Source organism: Cucurbitaria berberidis (genome assembly GCF_010015615.1).
Source record: "Cucurbitaria berberidis CBS 394.84 unplaced genomic scaffold K460scaffold_5, whole genome shotgun sequence".
Taxonomy (NCBI): Eukaryota; Fungi; Ascomycota; class Dothideomycetes; order Pleosporales; family Cucurbitariaceae; genus Cucurbitaria; species Cucurbitaria berberidis.
Genome location: NW_024468939.1, coordinates 2744997 through 2770417, shown reverse-complemented (window position 1 = coordinate 2770417; position 25421 = coordinate 2744997). Strand labels below are relative to the sequence as shown.

Below are 25421 nucleotides of genomic sequence, written 5' to 3'. Positions count from 1 at the left end.
ACAAACTTTAGTCGATCACTGAACTGCTGCAGGGTTCATTCATTTCTGCAATGTTGGGAATGGTAAGGCATATGTGCCTCTGACGGCTATGTATGGGACTTTATGGTACATATGCAATCATTATACTCAGATTGTTGCTCTCATCATCTCGGGGTATCTCTCAAGTCTATATGAACTACTTTCCTCCATAACGCCATGCTTGCTAGTGCGATGCCTCAAAACATTTTCATGAATGCTTCTCAATGACCAGCTTCGCTCCGCTGAGGAGCCCACCCTTTGAGCCAATTCCTTGCTCTGTCCAAGTCTCCTCCCTCAGCCTCGAGCGCAGCAACGCACCACTCTAACCCAAAGCCACCCTTCCCCTCAATCCCCTTCTCAGCACCCAGCATCTCCGCTAACGTCCTACTTTTTTGACTGCGCTCATCGACGCAAAAGTGCAGCGGCGTACTGTACCCCCTGCCATCCATCCCTTCCAAGAACTGCTTCACAAGCGGGATTGCGTCTTTTGTGGGCATGCTCTTATCAGCCTGACCAAGATTCTTGCGTCCGCTGCGACAGTACTCGTTCCTGCACCAGGCTTTCCCGCAACCTGTCAGGAGTTGCGAAAGGTACCGGCGCTCGATGCGGCGGCGTAGCGCTTTGCCTTCTGGATCGTGCAGGGATACGTATAAGGGCCCAAAACAGACACTGCATAATCCAATCTCATTGCCCGGGCCCTGGCCCTTCCGAGTCCCGGAGCGCGTGTCGCCCAACTTGTTCGCGCCGTCTTGTGTACGACCGCAGTTCAAGTTGCGGCAGAGGCGCGGTGAAGGGCGGGACAAGCGCTCGAGATTGTGATGTCGAAGATGTGTGTCCATGTCCCGAAAACGGACAATCTTGTTGCAGAGGTGGCATTCTGTTGTTCGGCCGCCGTCGGCTAGTTCGTGGGGTGTCAGACCGGAGAGGAGGAGTTCGGGGTTCGGAGGCTCGCTGGGATCGCCTTCTTGTGGGACTTGCAAGTGGCAGAAACGACAGAGGATCAGCTTCCCCGGGCACGTGGTAGTCTTGTGGTGCGCCAAGGTTGGTACTGATGGGAAGTCGAGACCACAGGAAACGCAACTTTGCTCGGTGTGGTAGATAGCGTCGTGCTTCTGTCGGCTGAAGGGCGTGTTACCGGTGAAGGTGTCTTGCGGACAGTGCCAGTGGTCTTGAAAAGCTGGAGAGCGTTTTTGGAAGACTTGGCCACAGCCTTGCGGGCAGAGGATGTTGTTTCTTAGACAGAAGTTTTCGTGTAGGAAGAGGGAGCCTTTGGGGACCCATTGAGTGCAATTTTTACACTGGACTTCGTCGGGATTGTGTGTAGCTTCCGTGCTGGCATCACCCGTTTGAGCTTCGGTCTTCGGGTCGAACATCGATACCTTGAGGCGAAACGGCTTTGGTGTTGTGGAGGGAGAAGCTGAAGGGTAGGCATGGACTGATATCCACACAGCATCTGCTTCATCAAGTTCGATATTCGTTGGCTGTAAACGTATGCGCTTTGGGTATCGACTCGATACATCAGCGAAGACGTGCTCATCTTCTCGCGGCCGAACCTGTTGTCTAGATGAGTACGGGCTTACGAAGAGGTCGACTTCGTCATCATCGTCGACTTCGTCTAGCGATATTTCTAGCCCTTGTGATCTGTCCCACGATGGTAATTCGTAGTTGACATAATCTCCCTCGAGCACCTGCCCGTCTTGTGCCTGGAAGATATCGATGATGCCGCCAGTTGAACTACCCTCTGTTGTGCCTGGTGCCCGCTGCCTCTTTGCTGCTATCCTCTTCAAAGTCTCGCGTGCCTGCTCTTCGTTCAGCGCTTCTATGTCGACTTCGAGATCCGTGTCGACCACACATATTCCGTCGCCTTCTGGTTTGAAACCGTCTACTAGAAAGCGGAACTCGTCGCGCTTGCCACCAAGCCCTCGACCACCGTATACAACCAGCACCTCACCTTGTGTCAATGTAGTGAAGTTGGATCGCAAGTGTTCCTCGAGTAGGGACTTCCAGTCCTCAGGGTCGTAGCCAGGCTCTAGAGGCCGTAATTTTACGAAGGTGCCTTTGGGGAGCTGTTTAGCGTGTACTGTGATGTTGATCGAGGCGACGCCGTTCACCGCAGGCTGCTCTACCCCATTCGTCATAGTGTCATCCTCATCTTTGTGGCCGTTCGGGCTCCCTCTTCTTGACGACTCTGCATAGTGTGTTTCAACGCCCAGAGCTTCCCTCAAGAAACTGCTTAGGACAACTTCTCCCTCCTCTGCCGAGAACTCGCGTATTCCTGCATATATAACCCTGCCATTGTCTGGGTTCACCAGTCGAAACGTGAGTGGGTGCGGCAGCTGCTGGTGGCGATCCTGCAACTGGGCTCGGTACTGCCGCTCAGCGTCAAAGGTATAAGGATTAAACGGGTCAAAAGCAGTGATGTGGGGGCGATTCGAATCGACGGTTACGACGGGAGCTGCGGCAAGGAGTTGTTCTAACGCGGAAGGTGGCAGGAGAAGCTTGTCGCCGGGAAGCTGCGTGTTTCGAGTGTGACGCGCAAGTTTGAACTGCGCTGCCCACTTGAGTTCGGCTGGGGGGTCTGACTCTGAGGCCATGATGCTTTTTTGGAGTTATGATAGCATAGGGTAAATCGCAAGCACGGTGTGTTTTTATTATATCACACACAACAATGGGCACAGAGGAGCAGCAACGGTCGGTGGCTGACTGATGGCGTTGCGGCTCTGCTCGAAGCTTCTACCATAATAGACGGCTGGCGTCATGGCATCGCCTTATCGATAACTACGCGTAGGCTCGAGCCATGAGGGTCCTCACTATAAACTACGAATGTTAAGGGAAAATTCCCCCAACAACTTACTGGTTGGGCCAGTGTGTCAAGGTCTTACCTATTCCATGGAGAACTCGTGTGTAATAGCCATATGCATCACGCAATCTTGCCGCTGGCCGTAGTTTCGATATGGAAATGCTTTGTGGTAACGCAACGTGGGGGGGAAGGGTACCACGTAAGATAGTCCCGCCGGCGCGTCTGTCGCCTCACATGCCCAAGGTCTCGACAGTGTTTGTTTTAGGCTGTATCTATGCTTCATATTCAAGACTTAGATCGCGGCCTTGGCTGTAGTATCTGCTTCAAAGAAATGGATTGAGCTCGTAGCACGCTTGCACATGTCGGCTGTGACTGTCCTGATCGCCGCAGGGAGTCCAGGGGAATCCCACCTTCTCCCAGCCCACCATCTGTACACCGTCTCAACCTCCGAAGTACTTCCTCTTGCTCAACACACATCTGCAGGGTCAAACAAATTGGCACGTGCCCATCTGGGCTGCTGTCCCGCATTGTAATAAAGACGTGGTGAGTACCCATCTAACCTCCCGCCAACGGCATCTGGCAATATCCTCCCCTTGAGCCTTAGCATGGGTCCCACCCTCTTCTCCGATGGCCTTCCTACTTCCCTGGCGGACCTCCTCTCCAACACCTTGATCCTGCGCCAAACTGCTCCCTACCTCCCAGTGTCCTCCCTCCGCAACCTGTCAAGGACATCCAAAGCTCTCCACCACGTCATTTACCAATCACCCGAAGCCTTCCGCTACCTCGACCTCTCTCCTGTCAAGTCGGCCGTTGTTCCTATCGATGGACCCCTCGATGTCGGTGGTATCAGCTGGCGTACTGAGCGCATGGACGAGGCCCTCTCCGAAGACGACTTCTATTCTGGCCCACTTCGAGGCATCTTCTCTAGGCTCGACAAGTTCAAGGTTCTACGCAATGTACACACATTGGTACTCGACGGCCTTAGTGTGACGGCCGAACTCGTGAAGGAGCTTCTCACCGAAGAGCGATACAACGTGCGCATCCTCTCTATCCGGGAGGTCAAGCATCTGAATGAGAGGAAGCTTCAGCAGTATCTGAGATATGCAGTCCGCCCTTCGAGGCGCGCGGGAACACCTCGAGTCAAGGGTATCTACCTCTTCGGACCGCGCGACCCTACGCCGCTCCCTGCATCACCTACGACAAAGGAGCCTGCTACAGCTGCCTCCCGAGGCTTCATGTCTTCACAGGGAGCTCAGATCAGTGCTGAGTGGAACCAAAAGTCAACAGAGGCATTGAATGCTGCGCTGGCGCGGGTCGAGGACAAGTGGTATCAGTCTTCCGGGAAGATGACATCAAAGAGGCCATCTCCAGAGTGGGCAGAGATTCTTCAAGCATGCGAAGGCATCATTGCCTTCGATGCCGTTCTTTGCAGAGGCCCACGCCACGATCCAAGCAAAGCGTACGTCAGAGAAGGGATCGCTGATGGTCATTTGCATCCTGCTTCGTTCCTCAGGCCTACGATTGCGACGGTCGCGCTGGGATCAGCTGGTTGCGAGTCTTGTCACTCTTGTCCTGAGGGCCCAGCAGTGTTTGGATACTCTGCAACGTCTCAGTTCCCTCTTCTTAGCCCAGTTCCACTCCATGGAAGCTCCGTTCGCGCTGCACAAATACCACACACGGTGGATGGGTCCCCACCGCCAGCCTTATACGTACGATGCGAGGACTGTCTCAAGGGCCGCTGGTGTGAGAGGTGCCACAAATGGTGGGACGAGGACTGTTATGCCGGATCGATTATCGCTCAGCGTACGGAATTACAACAGACTGAGCTTACGGAGAGCCTCCAAACCAATGGGACTAGCCATCTCATTCCAAAGCAAACCATCAAGGTACATAACTGCCTGGCCGAAGAGATGATGAAAGGCTCAGGGAGCAACGGAATGTGGGAATGAAAGGATTTACCTTGGCGCGCGAGGGGCGCTGGTCCCACCATGAGGCCGTTACGATGTAGTTGGATTCCGGAAACCAGTCGTCCTGACTGGCCGTGGAGCCTGGCTATTGGATAACTGCACCTGGAAACCAGGCACTTGCGCGCCAAGGTATGTGCTCATTCTGTCAAGTAGAAATTTGCTGACGCGAACAAACGCAGATTATCGGAGTAAGACGCGACTGCTTTGGCTGTGGCCACACAGTACGATATGAACATACCCTCTCAAATCATGCAATCTAATGTCTGATAGTGCATAAGCTGTAAAGAACTCTTCATTCGGGCGTGTACGAAATGCCGAAACGAGTACTGCCGCGAAGACAATGATGCTTCATCTGCAACTATGGTATGCACGTCCATTCTCTATTGCTCTGTCAAAAGCTTACTGTTGGTTAGTGTGACTGGTGCAACTTCACCTCCCGACGGACAGTTGAGATGTACTGAGTGTGTTATGGAGTATATGGTTAGATTGTATCGGTAGAACGGAGTGATTAGGAGCGCGTTGGGCGTCGTTGATGACTCTCCCCTTAGCATAAGTATTAGATACCCCCCTCATTGCTATGAATACAACAGTTGAACGTATTCCTAATCTCTTGATATCATGCGAAGTCGTCGAGAGGCGCTTTCTTGAACGGTTTGCGTGAGGAACAAAGTAAGAACTGAGCGTAACTGATCATAACCACTATCTCCAAGAGATAACCTTGTTGAGTTCTGAGATATCGGATTGTCACTAGCTTGGTGAGTTTGGTGAAGAGTACCAAAAGTATCTACACGTGACTGCGGTTGCGGGGAGTCGGCGAACAGCTCAAGGAAGGCGCCGAAGCGACACGAAAGCATGTTGTTGCCATTTTGAGCATTCAACATCACAGACCTCGCAATTGCCTCCTTATTTGTAGCTTCAGCGCGCCAGCAATAGTCCTCGACCCGACCTTTGCCTTTGCACCAAACGTAACCTGACCTTTTCCACGCAAAATCACGTTGCACGCTCGCTCTACGTAATACCCCGACCCACAGCCAGTCCCCTTCAAGCTCCGCCAGGCTTCCACATTGCCTTCCTGGTCAGGTTGCTGCAACTTCTAGGTCGAAAATCTTACGCTCATTTCACCTCTTCCATACCCTAGGCTACCACCATGGCGCAATACGGCTACGGACAAAATCCCCAATATGGCGGTGGAGGTGCACAAAACCTCCAGTTCTACTCCTCTCAATTCTCCAACCAACCTGTCTCTGGACATTCCACGCCCTTTCAGGCAAATTATGGCGCACCACAAAGTCAGCCATATCCCACACAATATGGTGCGGGTTTCTCGGCACCGGGGGTGAGCGGGCAAATGGGCATGGGCGTATCAGGGCTGCGGACAGGATGGCTTGCAGCTTTCGGCACAGAAGGGTATGTGGATACGGCAAAGGCAACGAATAATGGCTGATATGCAACAGATACGACGGAGAGCCGCCATTGTGTTAGTAACTCGAGCCCCGCGACCGTATTCGATCGACTGACCAAGCGTAGTGGAAGAGCTAGGAGTAAACTTTGGACACATACAGATGAAGGTATAAGCAAATGCTATCGCCTTTGGGGACACGATGTTGACTGCGGATAGACACTGGCTGTTTTGAACCCCTTCGGCCGAATTGATCAGCACATCATGGCCGACAGCGATGTGGCAGGACCGATTCTCTTCTTCTTGATCTTCGGCACATCCTTACTGGTACGTCAGCGACTCTGGTTTATGAATATAAGAAACTAAGGCTTCGCAGTTGTCTGGAAAGCTCCATTTCGGCTATATCTATGGTAGGTAGTCGAGACATTGTTATGATGGGCTACAGCTGACGGTTGCCTAGGATTGGCCTTTGTGGGCACCATCCTTCTTCACCAAATCCTCTCACTCATGTCGCCACCCGTAAACGCGGCTGAGGTGGCGTCCGGAGACCACGGTCATGCTGTGGGGTCTCACCTCGGATCATCTCTAACGTTTCCACGATCGGCATCCGTACTGGGCTACTGTCTGCTCCCGCTTGTGCTCGTCGCAATCTTCGGGATAATCATACCCTTGGATGGTCTCTTTGGTTACCTCCTAACGAGCTTAGCGATCTTGTGGTGCGCGTACTCGTCCAGTTCAATGTTCACTGTTGTCGGTAAGTTTTGTGTCTTCAGCTAGCTTCCTTGCTGTATACTAATTCTCTTCCAAGGTCGCATGACTTCGATGAGGGGTCTGGTCGCATATCCTATGATCTTGTTCTACGGTAGTTTCGGTATCATGGCCATCTTCAGCTCAAGGGGGACTGGAGGATTAGCGAAGGTCGCAGGCACATGAAAGCGTTCGGGGTTCACAAGCAACATCACTAGGGCATGTACGAATGGAATGCATGGACGTACGATATCATGAATGTACTTTCGAGCGCATTGCGACTCAATCCAACAAGCCTACTTCCATTCACTTTGCCTGTAGTATGTGGCCAATCGGAGTGCGGCAGGTGATGCTTAGAGCGATGACGACCCTAGCCAAAAGTTTCTCCCGACAATCTCCGCCACCCGTCGCATCTTCTTCAGCCTTATACCCTTGCTCACCTCTGCACTTTAGCATTCTTTCTTCTGTACGATACTTACAATGGGTTGGTTTTGGGCAGACACTGCACCCTCCGCGCCCGCTGCGCCGCATCCAATGCCACGAGGCAACGCTGAACCTCCTGTACGACAGCCTTTCATCCATATCGACATGCGCATCTAACAAAATCCCAGCCATCATGCCCAATGCACAAGAAAGCGACGCCTCCCGTTGTCGTAGAGAAGACTCCTCAGGGTGCTTGCCCCTACGTCCCTCCTAATGCCTCCGAAACCTCTTCGTCGACGACCACCGAGCCTCCCAAGTCAGGTCTACTCTCTCGCCTGAACCCACTCAACAACATGCCCTTTGAGCTCTCAAACAAGCGTGCCGATGTACAGAAACAAGACCTGCCCCTCGACCGCGAACGCTCTACGATTCCCAAAGGCGACGGCTCGTTATGGGAATATCCCTCACCACAGCAAATGTACAACGCCATGCTGCGTAAAGGATATACAGACACACCAGTCGATGCCGTAGAATCCATGGTCGGCGTGCACAATTTCTTGAACGAGGGTGCATGGGCCGAGATCATGGGCTGGGAGCGCCGCTTCTCCCGTGGCATTGCAGAGGGCTACCGCGTGTGCGCAAGGGGCGAGGAACTCGCCAATCTTGCCCTAGGAACAGCTGAAGATCCCTTCGACACGACCACCTGGAACGCAGCGGATATCCCGCCTCCAAAACTCCTCCGCTTCACCGGCCGGCCTGACGAACCTACGCCCAAGTCGCAGATGATGCAATGGCTCGGCTGGGCTATGCCTGAGAAGTACGGGACTGCGCCGCCGTTTGATCGCCACGACTGGTATGTGCAGAGGTGCAATGAGAAGGGATGCAAAGAAGTGCGCTACGTGATTGATTACTATGAGGGTGAGCCCGAGCCGACGGGCGAGCCGGTCTTCTTCCTGGATGTGAGGCCCGCGATTGATGGACCGACGGGCGCCGCGGAGAGGGCGGTGCGCTGGGGCACCGATGTCTGGTGGCGCGCCTCAGGCGGCGTCGCAAGAGAGATTAGGAAGTTGGAGGCGGCTAAGAAGCTGAAAGAGGAGGAGATAAATGCGAAGACGAGGCAGTATAACTGAGGGAAGGTTATACCACCAATCATACCAAACCCTAAAGGACACTTTTGACATGAGGTGGAGGCACGACGCCCACATCATACACATGAAGCATTGCGCGGCGTTATGAAGGTTTGTACGAGCGGGTTGTACGATCATGGGTTTTGGGAACATCATCCAGGAGCTCCCCAGGTGTTTTTTGCCTTTTTCAACCCTGTCTTACTGGCTCATATCCAGCTCCACTCTTCTATTTACCCTTTCTTCATCATTTAATTCAGCTTCTACTTGTATATTTGTTAAACACACATAATGCGAACCACGTCACTTCTATCATGTCATTAATAGTCAATTTCCCCTACCGATTCAGATGAATGATGAACATGGTGAATGTCATCTAGCAAAATTGAAGTAGTGAAACAACGAAACAGCGATTTGATCGCCGCACGTTGGTAGCTCGAGCTTGGAATAATCAATCTAAAGGGTTGAAAGATTTAGTAGTAGCGCCATATGTATGTACAGCGTTACTCAGCTGCCTACTAAGAGGTTGTGGGAACGCATGGAACTGAACAAGTAGAGACACTGTCGCAGATGATAATACGGTCTACAACCACCGCCCTGCATAACACCATGATGATTCGCATACACTCAGCTAGCGCAGAAATAATTAAACCTAGGTCAAGCGGTGATAACCACAGCGCCGGGACTGTAGTGAAGCTCATTGCAAATCGTACACAGCATTGTAAAAGAACTAGAACATCTTAATCTCCGCGCCCACCAGCCGTCTGAGCCTGAGCGGGTTGATACTTCCGCAACTACGACAAAATTAGCACACATCCCCACAACCGAGAAAAGGGAACGGAGAAAACTTACATCCATAGTCAGATATTTGCTCGTCATCTTGGCCTGATCCCGCATAACACCGACCAACGTCTCGCTCTCCTGGAAGAAGCCTGCTTTCAAGCTAATAACAATAAATTGCATTCCCGGGCTAGCATGCTCGCGTACGTATTTGGCGACGCGGCTGACGTTGATGTTGTCCAGCGCGGCATCGACTTCGTCCAAGACGAAGAAGGGGGAGGGCTGGTAGCTGTGAATGGCGAAGAGCAGGGCGAGAGCTGCAATCGTCTTTTCTCCGCCTGAGAGGTGCTCCATGTCGCGGAAGCGCTTGAGCGGTGGCATGGCGTGGTACTTCAGGCCCGCTAGGTACGGCTCCGTCGAGTCTTCCATGTCGAGATATGCCTGCCCACCTAGCGGGAACGCCGGGCTCTTGGTTAGATCCTTGTATGTACCGCCAATATTCTCGGAGATATGGTTGAAGGCCTTCATAAATAGATCATAGCGCTTCTGCTTGACTTCCTCGAAAGCTTTCTTGGCTGCCGCCGCGCGTTTTCGTGTCTCGGCGAATTGCTCGTCAATGGACCGGAGGCGCGCTTCTGTCGCGGTGAGGCGCTCGCCGGCGCGCATGTTGGGTGTTGCCTTGTTAATGTCGGTTTCCAGGCGCGTTATGTTGTCGGAGAGTCTGCCTTCTGCTTCTTTGAGAGAGGCCATGGCTTGGGCCTGGACGCGTTCATCGTGGTCATCCTCCTGGGGAATATTAGTAAACGTCTAATGACAGTGTGCGAGGAAGACGTACGTTTTCGAGTATCTCGAGCAGTTCTGTTCTAATCTCGTCATCTAGCGCTTCGAGATCAACCTCGATGCCATAGTCATCGACCTCGGCAGGCTGGATTTGCGTTGAGTCGGGATCCTCGTCAATGTCCATGGCATCTGCATCTAGACGAGGCATGTCCGTCATAGGAAGCGAAGTCAACGGGTTAGAAGCTGCAGTGAGTGGTATCCTGATCTCATTCACCCGGCACTCCTTGAGCGTATTGTAACGATTCGTTGCACTCGTCTTAACCTTCGCATTTTCCTCGTCGACTTCCTTCAGAACATTCTTAACCTTCCCATTGCGCTGATCCAAGGCCCGTCGCGCTTCTTTGACAGCGGCAGCTCGCTCAGACAGCCTTTGCTCTAATGCTCTCCGATTCTCCTGCAATGTCTCTAACTCAGCTTCAAGAACGTCTCTGGCACTTTGTAGCTCTTCTCGCTTCGCTTCAAGCTCAGTGATGTCGACAGCTTTTCGTTTGATTTCGTCTTCTGCTGCCTTGAGACGTTCCTGAACACCACGATACGACGATTCGAGCTGCTTCTTCATGTACTGGAGTTTGCTGCGTTGGGTGGTAAATTCAAGACGCTTCTCGGCAGCCTCCTGCTGAACGGTGCCTTGTTGTGCTTCATAGTCACGGATCGAGTCATATCCAAGTTGTTGGCAGAAAGTTGCGAACACTTGGTCATTGACCTGATCGACGGCATCCTGGTAGCCCTTGAGCTCATCTTCGTGATCCTGCAGTCGTTGCGCCTGCTTCTCGTAATTTGGTCGAACTCCTCTTAGTTCGCTCTTGTGGTGCGATAGCTCCTTCTTGACACCCTCAATATTGCGACCGAGGGCTTTCGCTTCTTCCTGTGCGCGCAGGACCTGGTCTTGGAGATCTAGAAGCTCAACCTGCAGATCCTGCTCCTTTGCATGCCAGCCGTCAAGCTTTGGCAGCGCCGCCAACTCGTTCTGGTATCCCTGTGCAATGTCCTTGTAACGCTGGTAACCCCGTTCGTCCCAGGCTTGTTCAGTCACGTCGTCATCGCGTTCAAGTTCACCACCAGTCTGGGTACCACCCTTTCCTATGACCCGACCGTCCAGGGTGACTGCCTTTGCTTGTATGCCTCTTTCGTATCTCAGCTCCTTTGCAACCTTTTCGGTGTCGCAGATCATGGTATTACTACATGCAGCCGTCATGGCTCGCTCATGTTTGGGTTCGTAGTTGATGCAGTCTATGGCGAGGCGCATGCCCCTGTGCATGCCTTTCATCTGCGGGTCGACGGCCTTGATTTGTATTGAGTCCAAGGGATCGAAGGTCATGATGCCAATTCGTTCTTGCTTGAGATATTGTATGCATTCTTTGGCGGTGGCTTCGGTATCGACTATGACCGTCTCCATTTGCGATCCGAGCACGCGGCCTATGGCCTTGCGGTATTTCTGCTGCTTTGGCGAAATGAGATCTCTGTACCGACCATGCACCTTTTCTGCTCCAAGTCGATTCCTAAGACGGTCGATGGTCTTGCGAGCCTCTGCTTGCTTCCTTGATTCCCGGCGACTGCTCTCGAGTGTGTTGACCTGCTTCATCGCTTCTTGGAATAACTGGTTCTTCTCTTGGAATTCCAGCTCGAGTTCTCGGCGGTCCGACTGGAGTTTGTCTAGTTCTTGCTGCTTAGCAATGCGTGCTTTCTCCAGCTCTTTGACCTCTGCCCTAGACTCCTGCTGACGTTCCTCAAGCTGGTTGAGATCTGTGGTTAGCTTCTCCATGGCTTTCTCGTGACTGTCGACGCTCTGTTGTAGATTCCTAACGTGGTCCCTGTCTGTGTCGACTTCTCGCTTCAGCTTATCGACCTGCATCTGGTCGCCGTGGGTTCGCTTTGTTACATCACTGCGAAGCCGGTTATACTCTTGGAGATCCTGCTCAGACAACTCACGGCCTTGGCGTTGCGCAGCAGCCTTGAACTCATCTTCCCACTTCTTCTCGGCCTTTTGCACAACATCCAGGTTTTGCTGGCATTTCTGCACTTGACCATGCTCAGCATCGCGCTGTTTCCTGAGGCCGTCGATCCTGCTCATATACTTGCGCTGAGTCTCTTTGGAGAGGCGAATCTTCTCCTCGATAGGTGCAAGCTCGTTGGACGCATCCTCAATTTCCTTTTCCTTGCCCTTGATGCTTCGGTCCGTCTTTGTGACTTCGCGCTTGATCTTGGCTTCAGCCTGCCTCTCTTGCTCATGCTTCTGGTTGTATTTTTCGACACTGCGCTTATGCTCCTTGAGCTCTTCCTGATGGCTTGCGATCTTGTTGCGCGCCTTCTCCATGACCTGCTGGTACAGAAAGAGTTTCCAGAGGGTCTTGGTGACGACAGCCTCATCTCGCTCGGCGAGCTTTTTCTCGTACTCGTCGGCTTCTGCTTTTTGCTCCTGGTATGTCTTGAGCTCGCCATTAATCCCACGACGCTCGTGCAGGTGCTTTGCGTTGTCCTCGGTAGCCGCCTCGGACTCGGCCTTTAGCCGATCGTAGTCTGCCTTCTTCTCCAAGCTGCCGGAGATGCGCTCTACTTGTGTGGTGAGCTTGTCGGGCAACATTGTGGCGATCTTTTCCACGTCACCCTGGAAGACGAGGAAATTCCTAGCTTTGACCAAGATGCTGTGCTCTTCTAACGCATCGCTGTACTGCTTCTGAGTAACCAGGCGGTTGTTAATACGGTAATCGCTTGCGCCGGAGCTGGTGATGGTGCGCTGCCATTCGTGCTTCTGCTCTGCGTCGTCCTCGAAGACGGCTTTGACCCATGCATTTTGAGGGTCGTTTCGTTGGGTGCCCGCCTGCGACGCGCCGTTCTCTTGTATATCGCTATTGCCATCTCCGTTGGCGTCGCCATTCGCATCAGCGTCTGCCTCGGTGGCTGTGCCATCTGCGTTGATTCTCGCGTCTCGAATGACCCTACCGCGATAGACCATGTCCTTCAACTTGTCGGATCGCAGCTCCGACGACCTGATGCCCAAGACGAAGGAGATGGCGTCCATGGAGTTGGACTTGCCGGAGCCATTGGGGCCAATGATGGAGGTGAAGTACGAGTCACCAAAGAGGAGGGTATGGCGCCCGCGGTAGGACTTGAAGTCTGCGCATGTTAGCAGTGGAAGGAGGGCAATTGGGCGGGGCAGACAGCTTACTGTAAATCTCGAGGCTGATGAGCTTCCCCATGATGGCGGGTCAGTTGCGCAGCACTACGACGAGGTGGACGTGGGTGATTTATCGTCGTGAGAATGGTATCGCGTTCGCGGGGACGCGTCGCGGGAAAGTTGGCGTACGGTAGCTAGCTAGCGCCTGGCATGCACGGCTCCTCCACAGTGACGACACATGGGCAGCAAGCCGGGCAGCTTCACACGCACCATTTTTGTTGCCCTTCACCATATCCTTCGCCTGCGTTTGCTCTGCTCTGCTTCTACTTGGCTCCCATTTCGGCCCAGCTGCATACTTGTCTCGTGACTGTCCTCCCATCCATTGCGCCTTTCGCACATCATCGCCGCCTGCACTATGTCGCCGTGAGCTTGCCAATCACCAGCTTGCATTCACGCACGATCTGCTCCTCCAACGCTCCCACACACGTCGAGCAACGAAGGACGGATTCCAGACGCCCGCACATCACACGCCTTGTCATGAGAACAGGCACAGCATCTGCCTCGATCTGATCCCATCTGGACATTCCATAGTCCGTACTTTCCACTTTCCTTATGAACTCCCACCTTCCTCCCCTCCCAGAAACCATGGGATGCTGGCAGCCTCTTCAGCACACAACAGCTAGCTAACCACGGCCATGGCTGCAGGCTCGCCCCCGCGCAATTATAAGAAGCCCTCCCACCGCCGCACCCCGTCCAGCCTCGAGATCGTCCTCGAAGACCTGCCCATCATGACAGGCCACGACACAGCCGCCAACGTGCCCAAGTCGAGATCAGAGCCCCAGCTGGGAGTCTCTGACCTCTCAGCGCGTCCACTACCTGGCGACTCGACGCATGCCGCCAACGCGCTTCTCGAAGAACCGTCGTCAACACCCAGCTACCCAGCACCACTCTCCACGCCCGGCCTCTCCCGCTCTGCCTCCTTCTCCAACAGCTCCTATCACGATGAATCCGACTTTGAGGATGTCTCCTTCTTCCCGCCTGTCGAGAAGCTCACCATGTTCGACTTTGTCGAGAACCTAGCGCTTTCCCAACGCTTCGAGAAGATTCAGAGCTCCATAGCCTCACAAACCGAGAAGCTTAAGAACCAGGCAAAGAACCGGGGCATCACAAGGGACCGCGTCGTCGAGGAATGGCGACGTAGAGTTCCGACCGAGGGCGAGCAACTCGAGAGATACAAGAAACGCATGCGTCACTCGGTCGACCGTCTGAACCGACGTTGGAACGAGTCCCTCACCGTTTCGGTCCGCGAGAAGGTTTCATTCATCGCGGCTGTCATTAACATCTTTGTCTCTGGATACCTCGTTGGGTCGCACCCAGACCTCTTCCCACACTGGTACACTGCTCAGCTGCTCTACTTTATGCCCATTCGCTTCATCACCTATCACAAGAAGGGCTACCACTACTTCCTGGCCGACCTGTGCTACTTTGTCAACATACTCGTCGTCCTGAGCATCTGGGTCTTTCCGCAGTCTAAGCGCCTGTTTATCGCAACCTACTGCCTGACCTACGGGAACAACGCCATTGCCATTATCATGTGGCGAAACTCGCTGGTTCTCCACTCCATGGACAAGGTCGTCAGGTGAGTGCTTCTCCCTTTATTCTTGAACGTCTTCCTTCCTTGTGCTAATGCGCATAGTCTCTTCATTCACATCATGCCCTGTGTAACCCTCCACTGTTTGGTTCACCTACTTCCGCCGCAACGACAACAAGAAAATTATCCCGCCATCTACAACATCCGCTATTCGGATCCATCATCTCCTCATCACTACAGCCTTGCGCAGATGATGATATGGGCTACACTTCCCTATGCCGTCTGGCAGCTGGGCTACCACCTCCTGATCACAGTGCGTCGCCGCGACAAGATTGCAGCAGGACGCCCTACCAGCTTCACTTGGCTACGCAAATCCTACGCCAAGACGTGGATTGGCAAGTTTGTCCTCTCGCTACCCGACTTCCTTCAGGAACCCGCCTTTATGCTCATACAGTACTCTTATGCGGTACTTACCATGCTTCCCTGCCCATTCTGGTTTTGGTATCGTTGGCCTAGCGGCTTGTTCCTTAGCACAGTCTTCATCTGGAGCGTGTACAACGGCGCAACCTACTACATCGACGTGTTTGGAAACCGGTTTCAGAAGGAGTTGGAGGCCTTGAAGAAGGACATGGCCAAATGGCAGGCTTCCCCTGAAGGAGGCTTCACGCCCTTCACTCCCAATGAGGGAGGCATCGAGCACCAGCTAGGTCACATTCCGCCTCTAGAGAATACTCAAAGTGCGAGCGGCGACGCGAAGAAGCAGAACTAGCTGTTTTTCATTTGATTATGATTATTTGCAGTGGTTGCCCGTAGCTCAACACCACGCACAGTGCTATTTCAGAATGAGGGTTAATTTTAGAGCTAGTATTACATGTCCTACGATGAGGAGTTCTTTCCTGAGTCGCATTTGCATCTGTCTGGTTTTAGACTAGTTGGTTACAGATACCCCTTTTCCTTCGGGCTCTTGTCGTCGTCGTTTTAGCGTATACATACTACTTGAATACTCTATACTGTCCATTCCATTGCCTTCTTTTCCTTTTTCTCTCTCCAAGACTTGACGACACAGTTCCAGCTACTCCGTTTGCAATGCACCATCCGAATGACTAGCCGCGGATTCTGGGAATTGTTGCGCGTTATACGAGGTCGTAGGTGGTCCGAGGATATCGCCCGCGTGGAAGAGGCTGTGCGCTTGGAAGAATACACACAGCTCTCCGCGAGAGTGGTGTTTGCAGTAGCCTTATCCTGAAGGCCCTTGAGGTACTTAACGTGAATCAATCGTTTCTTGATGCGACATCCTGTACAACTTCAACACTGCGCAACTGCCTCAGGATCCAGCATTCTTGAGATCTCGACGAGCCTGGCATTCTCATCTCGTATGCTCGTCTCGGACACAAGCGTTTCAAGCTCCTCCTGAGGTATAATGACCATTCCGTCTTGTCGGTTAAGGAGTGGGCCTTGGTCTTGCTCAAGGACCGTCTACTTCCCGGATCAGGCGCTGGCCAGCGTTGGAGCGAATCCGGTTGGGGACGGAGTTCCATGCCAACCAGGTGGCTCTCTTGTTCTTCAGTCCGTGGTGCATCTCGGGGAGCACTTCTCTCAACACTCGGTCGACGAGTGGAAACATGGCATTGAGGCGGGCGTAGGAATTTGGCGGTTCTGTTTGCTGTTCAGCAGGACCGGCTTCCTCCTCGTTCTGCTGCTGCGCAGTGGTAGCTTCGGCTGCCCTCTGTGCGGAGGAAGCCGCAGCACTTTCCCGTTGCCTCCTTGCCATCGCTGATAATATGATGCTGGCGATGTTTTGGTACCATTCTTCTCTTGTTGTCGTATTTGTTAGGGAAGGCATGGTAGAAGCGTGAATTAGACAAGGCAAGTTATTTTTTTTGATACAGAATTAAACTTGAAGGGTGCTGATATTGAAGAATTTTAGAAGGCCTAATACATTTATACTCAACTTTCATGTTGCTACTTCAAGAAATTAGAGATGTCCCATCAACTCTGGTTTTCTGCCTGAAAACACCGCCAAACCATGGTTCTACAACTACCACTCTGGACCTAATAAGCCAACTACAAGACTAATCTCTCAATCAATGGAAATACTTCCAAGTAAGCCCTCGTGTCCTATCCCACCCTTGGTTAAAAGCTTCTATAACACCATCCGGTAAACTCCCTTTCTCCAAATCCACAAGGTTCATCTCCAATTGCTGCTGACTACTCGCACCAACGATTACTTTATCGCCCAACTCGCGCTTCAGCTGTGAATGATGCATCATCCACCGTAACGCAGCCTCACTCTCCGTCATCGCCCCTCCTTCCGCTTTAAGCGAATTACGCAGCAGCTCCAACGCGTCAAAGAAACTATCATTCCAGTATCGCTCGCGGTACATTCGCCCCTGTATATGACTTGGGTCAAACCTACTCCCAGCCTCCAAGCCCTCGGCCGCCGTATCACGCCGATACCGCGAGGTAAGCCACCCGCCCGCGAGCGGACCAAATGCATAGAACGCAATCTTGTATTTCCTCAAACAGGGCAATAGTTCATTCTCGACAGTGCGGTAAAGGGCGTTGTACGAACCCTGGTACACGGAGGGAAGCGGGTAGGCGTTTCGCAGGCAGATCTCGCAGATGGCGGAGACTTCCCAGGCCATGAAGTTGCTTAGGCCCCATTTCGTGAACTTGCCTTGCTGGAAGAGGGCATGTACGCCGGATAGAGTTTGTTCTATGGGGACGCTGCGATCGGGGGCGTGGAGATACCATAGATCTACGCTGGTTGTTCCTAGCGCTTGGAGGCTTGCGTCGAGGGCTTGCTGCATGTCGGGTAATGTGAGGTGCTTTCTAAACGATAAATGTCAGATTTATGCTCTATATAGAGCAAATATAGTTGTAAATCAACAAGGGCACAGACTCTGCACGTCCAAACCACCCACCGGTGTTGGGAAAGAATTTCGTGTCCAGGATCAAGCCTCGCTCTTTCCACTTCAATGCACCTAGCCACTCTTCACTTGACCCATTGCCATAGAAACGCGATGTATCGACTTCCGCGTGCCCATGGGATCGTAGCGTGTCGAGTATAGCCGCACAATCGGACAGATTTGACGTGCGGACTTGACCTTCGCCTTCGCGACCAAAAGTCATGGCGCCGAAGATAATGGGCAGTTCGGTTTTGGCAGACATCCTGGATGTATGAAATAGAATGGTAAGCTTGTGTATTTTGAGCGGGCGCAGCGATGCTAGAACTCAGATAATACTCAAAATAAACAATAGATACGTTCCGGGAATTCAACTCTCAATTGTATGTCTGACGGTACCTTGATAATGTTGTAAAAGTGAAGTGATGAAAGGGGTGTTAACGGAGTTTGGCGGATTAACGGAATTTAACGGATATAATGCGCCCTACACGCTCATGTACGAAACTGTTCCATTCGTTGTGGCACGATAAGGAGTACCATCGCAGCAATAGGTCAAAGGACCAAACTCAGTTACTTTACGTATTTCAATTAATGAACCCGAGATAGGTTACCTGATCTACGGGATCAGATCCTCACATTAGATTTCTTAGTTTCACGCCCGTTGAGTTTCCCACAGCTCACTACCGCCGGGCCTCAATCCTCGCACAAGCATTACCTCTTTCCAGAGTCCGAAGGGAATGCATATTTGATAGGCTCGTCCTCGATGTTGTTCTCCTCACGCCACTGACGTCGGTCAATGTCAGAGACACCCGGTCCACGGTACACGCTTCCGTAGATTCCACTAGCCCAGTCCTTGCCTGTGCCTTCTTTTGAATTCTTGGTCGCCTTTCTGCTATACCATTTCCCGTACGCGAGCAAATAGTATAACCTGAAACTGAGGAAAGCAAACTTGTCGCGCTCTAGATCCGCCGGGTACTGAGCTCCAAGATCGACAGCAGCAGCGATACCGCTCATGACAGCAACCTCGTGAGCGTTGATTAGTGTCCAAGCAGCAGCGTAGCGTGTCTTTTTGTGCCCTTGGAGGAACCACATCCACGGCACGACAAAAGCGTAGTGCGTCCAACCATGGCAGAGCTGATGCCACCAATCTTTCCTAATAATTTTATCCTTGTTGATCTCGTCAATACTCCAAAGATGTCCATCCCTTGCCTTATTCAGATAGATTGTCTGGAATACATGTTTGTCGAACGGTACCTCGGGCGGGAATTGACTCTGATAATTCGTGCAGTCGAAGCACATTTCCAGCTTCGAGCGGTCCTGAGGGTACATTTTGATGTAATACATGGGCTTGAAGGATTTCTGGGCCATATCGTTACGGGCAGTTTGGTCGACAAGGGAGAGTTTCGTCACGGCTTGATCGTGGTTGTAGAAATTCTCGTAGTGCTTGCGCATGTAGTCAGCATCCCAGTGAGTTACCGTAATGTCGTCGGAGAATTTAGCGGAGCCGAGCACCTTCTTTTCACGAAAAGAGGCGGTGGGTGAGAGGATGCGCTTAGCTGTATCGGCACTATACGAAGTTAGCACGAATACTTGAAGCAAGACGTCAAAGAACATACAGCACGCAAAGAACCAGCTCATCGTAATGCTCTTCAATCTCCTTTGCATTTGGGTCGGCATTGTGGTCGTTGTCGTACGGTACCCAGGCGCTATTCGGGTTGTGTGAATCTGGCATTGGCGTGCGTTTAATCAACTTAACGGTGACACCAGTCTTATCTCGCCTCACAACCCGGGTGACCTCGGTTGAAAGTCTTACTGTGACACCTCGGTTGAGCAAGTCTTGTCTCCATCGCTCATAGAACTCCCCAAACCTTGGAAAGACAACCATAGGTGGCAAATTGCTGACAACGCTCAACTTGTCTGCGGGATACCACATGCCATAAGTTGGGCTGGTGCAGAGCCTCTCTAGGATGATGCTTGGTACATTTGGCGTTTCATTCCCAGTTCCTAGGAAGAGTGCTATCATCGGCATAGCGACCGTGTTCGTAAATTCCTCAGAAAAGAAGAACATCTTAAAAAGTATCTTTATAGGGATTAGTGCGAAGAAGAGCTCAAACCACCGCACAATCTTTAGCATCGTGTTGAACCTTCTAATCTCTTTCTGGTGACGGTCGAGGAGCTGGGTAGGAAACACATTGGTCCAGAAAATATCGTCTTTGCCAAACGAAACCTGCAGATTGACAGGGTCGGCGTGATGATTTTGCCTCGCAAACATGGTCAAGGTGTGGTGGAAAATGTAACTGCCACCCTGTACCCCCTGATTCAGCCATTCAGCTCCATGGCGCTCTTTGTCGATTCCAATTGAGAACGCTTGCCCCCCGCAATAGTCTACTGCATCGATGAGGGTAACATCGAATTTGTCGGGATGTTCAGAGAGGTGGTGAGCACATGACATTCCTAATTCGATGCGTCAGAATATCTTCCTCGCAACTCGACATAGGATCATACCAGCAGCTCCAGCACCAACGACTAACACTCGCTTCTTCTTGCCATCTTTGCTCGCTCCGGCAGGGCCCGCCATATTCGTGGTCTGTAAAAGAGGATCAGTATCGCGTGAATGTGACATTAGAACAAAATTTCAAGAACAGGCTGTTGAAAGACTTCATGCCCTGATTATATTTGTTTGCAGCAGCCCCGATATGATCAATGAACAAATGCGTCATGAAAGACAGAGACGGTTAGTAGATCGCGCGTCCGATCGCACTAAGCCTATTTGGCCTACAACACCTTACGTCATGCACTCTCGAATACACCCAAACTCGTGCACTCTTCGTGACGGCGTGATGAATTCTAAAACATGTTTGGTTTGGCCAACTACACTATTTCACATAGTGTGCACCCCCCTTGTCGTCTTAGCTGTCCAATCAACTGCCACGTTGGTATTCGGATCCACGAAGTACCCACTAGGGTAAGTTGTAGGGTCCGCATGCATTGGCATTGAACCTGCAGCTGTGGCTTGTAGATCAAAGAAATCCAAGCCTAGATTTGTCGTTGCATTCGCAAACCAATCTTCTTGAACATCCGATATTTCCATTTGGCCCTCTGTGGCGCCGTCACCCCCCATCCACGGACGCGGTTCAATGTCTGAGTCGTGTGGCGCATTCGACATGTGCGATGTGATCGAGTCATCAGCTACGCCCGTAATACTGGCAAACTGCATGGCGATCTGGCTGAGAATAATGTACGTAGGCGCCAATTTCTTCATCCCACGAACATAGTTGAGCATTGTGCGCACCATCTCTTTCCGCTCCGTGTCCTTGGGTGAGTCTGGCTGCTCCTTCGGCCGTGCAAGAAAGTCCGCGCAGACGATTAGGACAGAATGGAGGATAAAGAAGAGATCTAACCACGAGTATCCGATCATCCCAAGATGTGCACCGGCCATCATGCACTGAAGACTCTTATGGGCTGATTCGACACAGTCTTCGCTCAGAGCAAAAGTCTTGTCCCAGTCTTCTGAAAATGGAGGAGGTTTGTTCTCTAATTGGTTGATACTTCTTTCGACCTTCCGTATGAGAAAATCTCGTGAGACGATGCAGCGCGTGTAGAAGTAGTAGATGTGTAGTAATAGTATCCTCCCTCTTTGGTCTGACGGCACTGGTGAGAATATCAGCGACAAATGCGTCGGTATCGTCGTGAAGAAATCGTCACACTCCTGAAGTAAGGACTCTGCGACAGTTATTGTTGGCGATCGTTCTTGGGCCGAAATCTTGTCAAAATACGCCCGTTGTCGAATCGAATACGATAACCGAACAACTTCAAAGTTAAAGCCCATGAACTCTGCGGACATGGTCTTTTGCTCGAGCATGGGCGCGTCTGGAATCTTGAAAGACATTTCGCGGTCATCAATGGCCGTTGAGCGTCCGAGAATACTGCACAATATCTTCTCAAACGAGTAGATCGACCACCAAACCTGCCTGCGTGTGTTTCGCTCTATCGGATCGAACTCCATATTTGCACCGTCTCGATGCATTCCCATGGTGATAGCCTGAGAATTAGTGTTAGCAGTCATTACTCAAGCAGGAGGGACGACGGACCATTCGGGCCGCGAGTCCTATGAGCAGCCAAGAGCTGCTTTTCTGTCCAACGGTATGGTGGTGAAGGTTGAGGAGAACGAGAGCCTGGACATTGGCAAGACATGTCGTTGTAAGGAGCTGTCGGAAATATGTCTTGGCAAAACTGAGATATTCCATTCGAAGTTTGTGTGCTTGCTCAGGGTCATGCTCGTGCAGCTGCTGGCACCCGAAAGCAAAGACTAAGGCTAGTGCGACTAGCCACCCTATGTCCCAACAATCTTTGAGTAGCTCTGTCTTTCGCGCGTATGTCGCTTCAAGTCGAAACTGAAACATGCTTCTATGGAAAATTGGGAGGTAGACGTGAACATGGTCAAAGAAGGCCAAAACGAGTGCATCTGCGAGGGATCTAGAGGGTAGCAAGTCCCCGATAGTATGTGGATTAGGTTCCCCAGCGAGATGCTCCCATTGATCATCTGTCTCTTCCATTTGTACTCTGGACCGTTTGCGACCTCTTCGCTCTCGGGCTGGATGCTCTCTAGAATCGGGTACGGTATACTCTTCGTCTGAAGGATTCATATTACTAACTTGGAGCGACATGCCAGATCTAATCCCAATTCTGCTTGCTGGGTTGGAACGAAAAGAGCCAGGTGCGCGAAAGACCGGAAAGTCTGTCCCCAACACAGCTTTGTAGCGAGCAACTAGCGCTCGAATGGTTGTAGCAAGCCTGAAACTGCTCGAAGGACCAAAGTAATGCGGCACGCCATGCCTTGTTGGGATCAGTTCCTCGGGATGTCGCGACGGCTCTTGCACTTCTGAGAAGGGGTTTTGTTGGTTGCTATCTCTCCTCGTGAATGGTGGAGAGGTAGTCTCCCGGGAATGTGCAGAGTCAGTCAGGTTCTGTGGAGAAGCAAAGGTCTGCTGCGACCCCGGTGCACTTTGTAGAGGCTGTTGTGGTTGTTGTTGCTGTTGGCGTTGCGGGAGTGGCTGACTGCTACGGTTACTGAAGATGTCGGCGGGCGTGTAATCGTCGCTTTCCGGCATAGGAATGTTTTGCGCTGCAGCAATCTTGTATAGGACGCTAACATCCTGTGTGTTTTCTTGTGGAAAGAGGCCTTTGACCAATGAGTCGAGTGCTCTGTACCGTAGGCTCAACGTCTCTACGCTCCCGTAGACCCTCTGTTTTCGTGGCAACTTCGACTCGCACTGCACCCCACTCAATTTGCAATCCGCACATGGCTCGTCCGGGTTATCGCGAATACATCGAGCTCTTCGTAATTTGCACCGGTCGCAGCTCACGAGCGCCCGTTTTCGTGGTGCTGTATCTGTCTTGTCCCGGCGTTCGGTCATTATTCGAGACAACAAGGTCGAAGACAAGTGGGTCTAAAACAAAGCCGGATCAACTGTTCCGGTGAGGTTGTGAAGTTCCGACAAACGTTGCCACTCGAAACTTTCATATCCGTGGCGACAGTGCCCACGACAGTGTCTGTCCCTGCAGGCATCGGTGGCGGAGCCAAAACGCCATGACTCCATCGGAGCTTCCTCCGTGAGAGCGGAGAGGTAGCCCATTGCTGCATGGCCGGGCGCCTTACCATGCTCGTCGGGATGAGGACAGCCCTACGAGCTAGATGCACCTCGGTTTAAGTAGTGAGAAGCCGAGCGTGATACCAGAAAAGAACATAGAGTTCCTCACAGTTGATGGCGTTGGGAGAACTGGTTTATAGGAACTTTGGAACTAAGCCCCACGCCAAACGCCGCTAGTACCCCCACGCGCATATCTCAAATGGTCAAGCCCATTCGTGAAGCTAGTAACGGTTTCACGACGCATTGGAGCTATCCACGTTGCTTCATGTTGTGGCTATCTAGGGCTCTCCATCGTCTGGAAGAAAATATATCCAGATTTACCTCAAAGTCTGTACGGCCTCATGTGTCCATCCCCACCCCTGGCTGTTTACATCCAATGCCATTATCCATCAAACCTCTTCGTCCAGTTGCTAGCCTGCAGTGGTTCAGGCGGGATGTAGAGATTCGAGGGTTAAAGATCTCGGCACACGAAGAACTGAGGGCATATCGCTGCACGATTGGTATCTCTCTCCTCTCAGACATAAAATGCTAGTATAATGAGGTTCTTATAAAGCTTTGCCGGCTGTGAGTTCCCATGCTTCCACGCCTGCCGCTCCTTTGGAATTTGATATTTCTTGTGAAGTCACATTATCACTCAAGCCTTGTGTAGGGCGCATTGTCTGTTGCCTGATAGGAGCACCGGATATCCCGATTACTACCGAACCGGCTGGCGCTTCTGTTCCGCCTCACAGCTATCTTCATAACATTAATTAGAGTTCAATATGCTGTAAGTGTTACGAATACTGAAGGTCCTCATGCCCCGCTTGGAGTATGTGTCAAGGGCGTATGGAAACAAACGTATCGACGCTGGACAGCTAATGCCTGTCCTTATATCCCCAGAACCCAGTCATGGTTGTACTGAACCGTTTTCCATTTTTGCTCCTAGATGCACCACAAATGGTACGATGGCCTTGCGATCATAATCATATCTAACATCCCCGGGTGGAGAGGGGAATGAAAGATACAAACAAAGCTGGAAGGTACAGCGTTGTACGTACGGCGAGGCCCCGTACCCCTAATAGTGCAATCTTATCCTCTTGATCTGTTATATTGTACCCAAGTTCTTTCATACCGAGCTCTTGCACTGCATTGAGGACACAGCCACAGCTAGATCGGTGTGGTGAGACAGCTGTAGTATGCGGCAAATGTCCAGATCTATCATGATATAGGATCTATCCTAGTTTGGCGTGAAGTTTGCTCCTAATTGAAAATACCCAACATTTGTAGCTGTGCTTATGTTTTGCAGAACACAACGATGGTGGAAAGATGTCGTGAGGTTTGAAATTCAGACCTGAGCCAAATAGGCAAAGAATGCTGATCTAAGCTCGGAACTGTGCATCCTGCACCCCTGGCCTTTAGCTCTGCTCGACATCCTTTCATAATCTCCTTTCCCACGTATGTAGTTCTCCGTGGAATTAAGACGCTCGAGCGTATAGCAGAGTCTCACTTGCTCGCTCGGCGGGATAGAGCCAGCCGACACCTCAGGCCGTGTTTGACGCTGAACCAACGTGCTGCAGCTCGATTTGGTTGTGCAGCAGGTAAGAGACTTCCGCAGAGTACCCCGTATCCATTTTTCTCATGCTATTCAAGCATGTCTCTGTCATCTTTCCATATCGCTGTGCGTGCTCCGGATATTCACGCTGCTGGCCGTGCGCTCGATCAATTTTGAAGCTCCCGCCGCTAGGTTTGACACTCTCCTCCTCACCACCACCACCTCCGCCCACAAGATTCTCTGAGCAGTGTTGCCAGAGGGACTTCTGGTCTCTCACTGCAGTGGGAGCCATTGGAAAATAACAGTGCTTACTGCTGTTTCTCCCAGCCGGCATGTGGTTGTGATACCGACAGCTTCGACAGCCTCGACAGCCTCGACAGTAACAGATCCACCTCACCACAGCGCGGCATTTTACAACTCTCCTGCGATTCTGTCTGTATGATACTCTCCCCTGTACCAGGAGCCATGGCCGGGTCTGACCATCAAGGTAAACCACACCCGACGTGAGTGAGCAGGTGCGACACACAGC

General features: G+C 51.9%; 7 protein-coding genes across 8 annotated transcripts; 3 read left to right on the top strand and 4 right to left on the bottom strand.

Annotated features, from left to right (window-relative positions):
• Positions 1-45: 45 nt before the first annotated feature.
• Positions 46-2725, bottom strand: K460DRAFT_370356 (ubiquitin fusion degradation protein-like protein). The gene has a single exon (XM_040934143.1). It carries the CDS (start codon positions 2610-2612, stop codon positions 240-242), a length of 2373 nt encoding a protein of 790 aa, XP_040784950.1. The 5' UTR covers positions 2613-2725; the 3' UTR covers positions 46-239.
• Positions 2726-2991: 266 nt separating this feature from the next.
• On the top strand, positions 2992-5146 carry K460DRAFT_370355 (uncharacterized protein). The gene has a single exon (XM_040934142.1). The coding sequence runs from the start codon at positions 3424-3426 to the stop codon at positions 4765-4767; it is 1344 nt and encodes a 447-aa protein (XP_040784949.1). The 5' UTR covers positions 2992-3423; the 3' UTR covers positions 4768-5146.
• A 667-nt stretch (positions 5147-5813) lies between these two features.
• Positions 5814-8484, top strand: K460DRAFT_359001 (the record flags this gene model as incomplete). 2 transcript variants are annotated; one of them, XM_040932156.1, is made up of 9 exons in its annotated part: positions 5933-6192; positions 6240-6262; positions 6313-6353; positions 6404-6511; positions 6561-6594; positions 6645-6938; positions 6993-7102; positions 7385-7492; positions 7543-8484. In XM_040932156.1, the coding sequence occupies 9 exons, from the start codon at positions 5933-5935 to the stop codon at positions 8482-8484; spliced, it is 1920 nt and encodes a 639-aa protein (XP_040784947.1). The 2 variants fall into 2 exon arrangements, with proteins under 2 accessions (XP_040784948.1, XP_040784947.1); XM_040932157.1 differs by lacking the exons at positions 7385-7492; positions 7543-8484 and having other exon boundaries at positions 5814-6192; positions 6993-7237.
• Positions 8485-13908: 5424 nt separating this feature from the next.
• Positions 13909-15573, top strand: K460DRAFT_292913 (uncharacterized protein; the record flags this gene model as incomplete). The annotated part of the gene is made up of 2 exons (XM_040929380.1): positions 13909-14852; positions 14910-15573. 2 exons carry the CDS (start codon positions 13909-13911, stop codon positions 15571-15573), a joined length of 1608 nt encoding a protein of 535 aa, XP_040784946.1.
• A 1137-nt stretch (positions 15574-16710) lies between these two features.
• Positions 16711-18116, bottom strand: K460DRAFT_346160 (Aldo/keto reductase). The gene is made up of 2 exons (XM_040931295.1): positions 17707-18116; positions 16711-17636 (listed from the first exon to the last, which is right to left on the bottom strand). Exons 1-2 carry the CDS (start codon positions 17973-17975, stop codon positions 16889-16891), a joined length of 1017 nt encoding a protein of 338 aa, XP_040784945.1. The 5' UTR covers positions 17976-18116; the 3' UTR covers positions 16711-16888.
• A 134-nt stretch (positions 18117-18250) lies between these two features.
• Positions 18251-20288, bottom strand: K460DRAFT_320358 (FAD/NAD(P)-binding domain-containing protein; the record flags this gene model as incomplete). The annotated part of the gene is made up of 3 exons (XM_040930448.1): positions 18251-19277; positions 19327-20164; positions 20216-20288. The coding sequence occupies 3 exons, from the start codon at positions 20286-20288 to the stop codon at positions 18422-18424; spliced, it is 1767 nt and encodes a 588-aa protein (XP_040784944.1). The 3' UTR covers positions 18251-18421.
• Positions 20289-20591: 303 nt separating this feature from the next.
• On the bottom strand, positions 20592-23127 carry K460DRAFT_409795 (uncharacterized protein; the record flags this gene model as incomplete). Its single annotated transcript, XM_040937291.1, has 2 exons — positions 20592-21752; positions 21802-23127. The coding sequence occupies 2 exons, from the start codon at positions 23125-23127 to the stop codon at positions 20592-20594; spliced, it is 2487 nt and encodes an 828-aa protein (XP_040784943.1).
• Positions 23128-25421: the final 2294 nt, after the last annotated feature.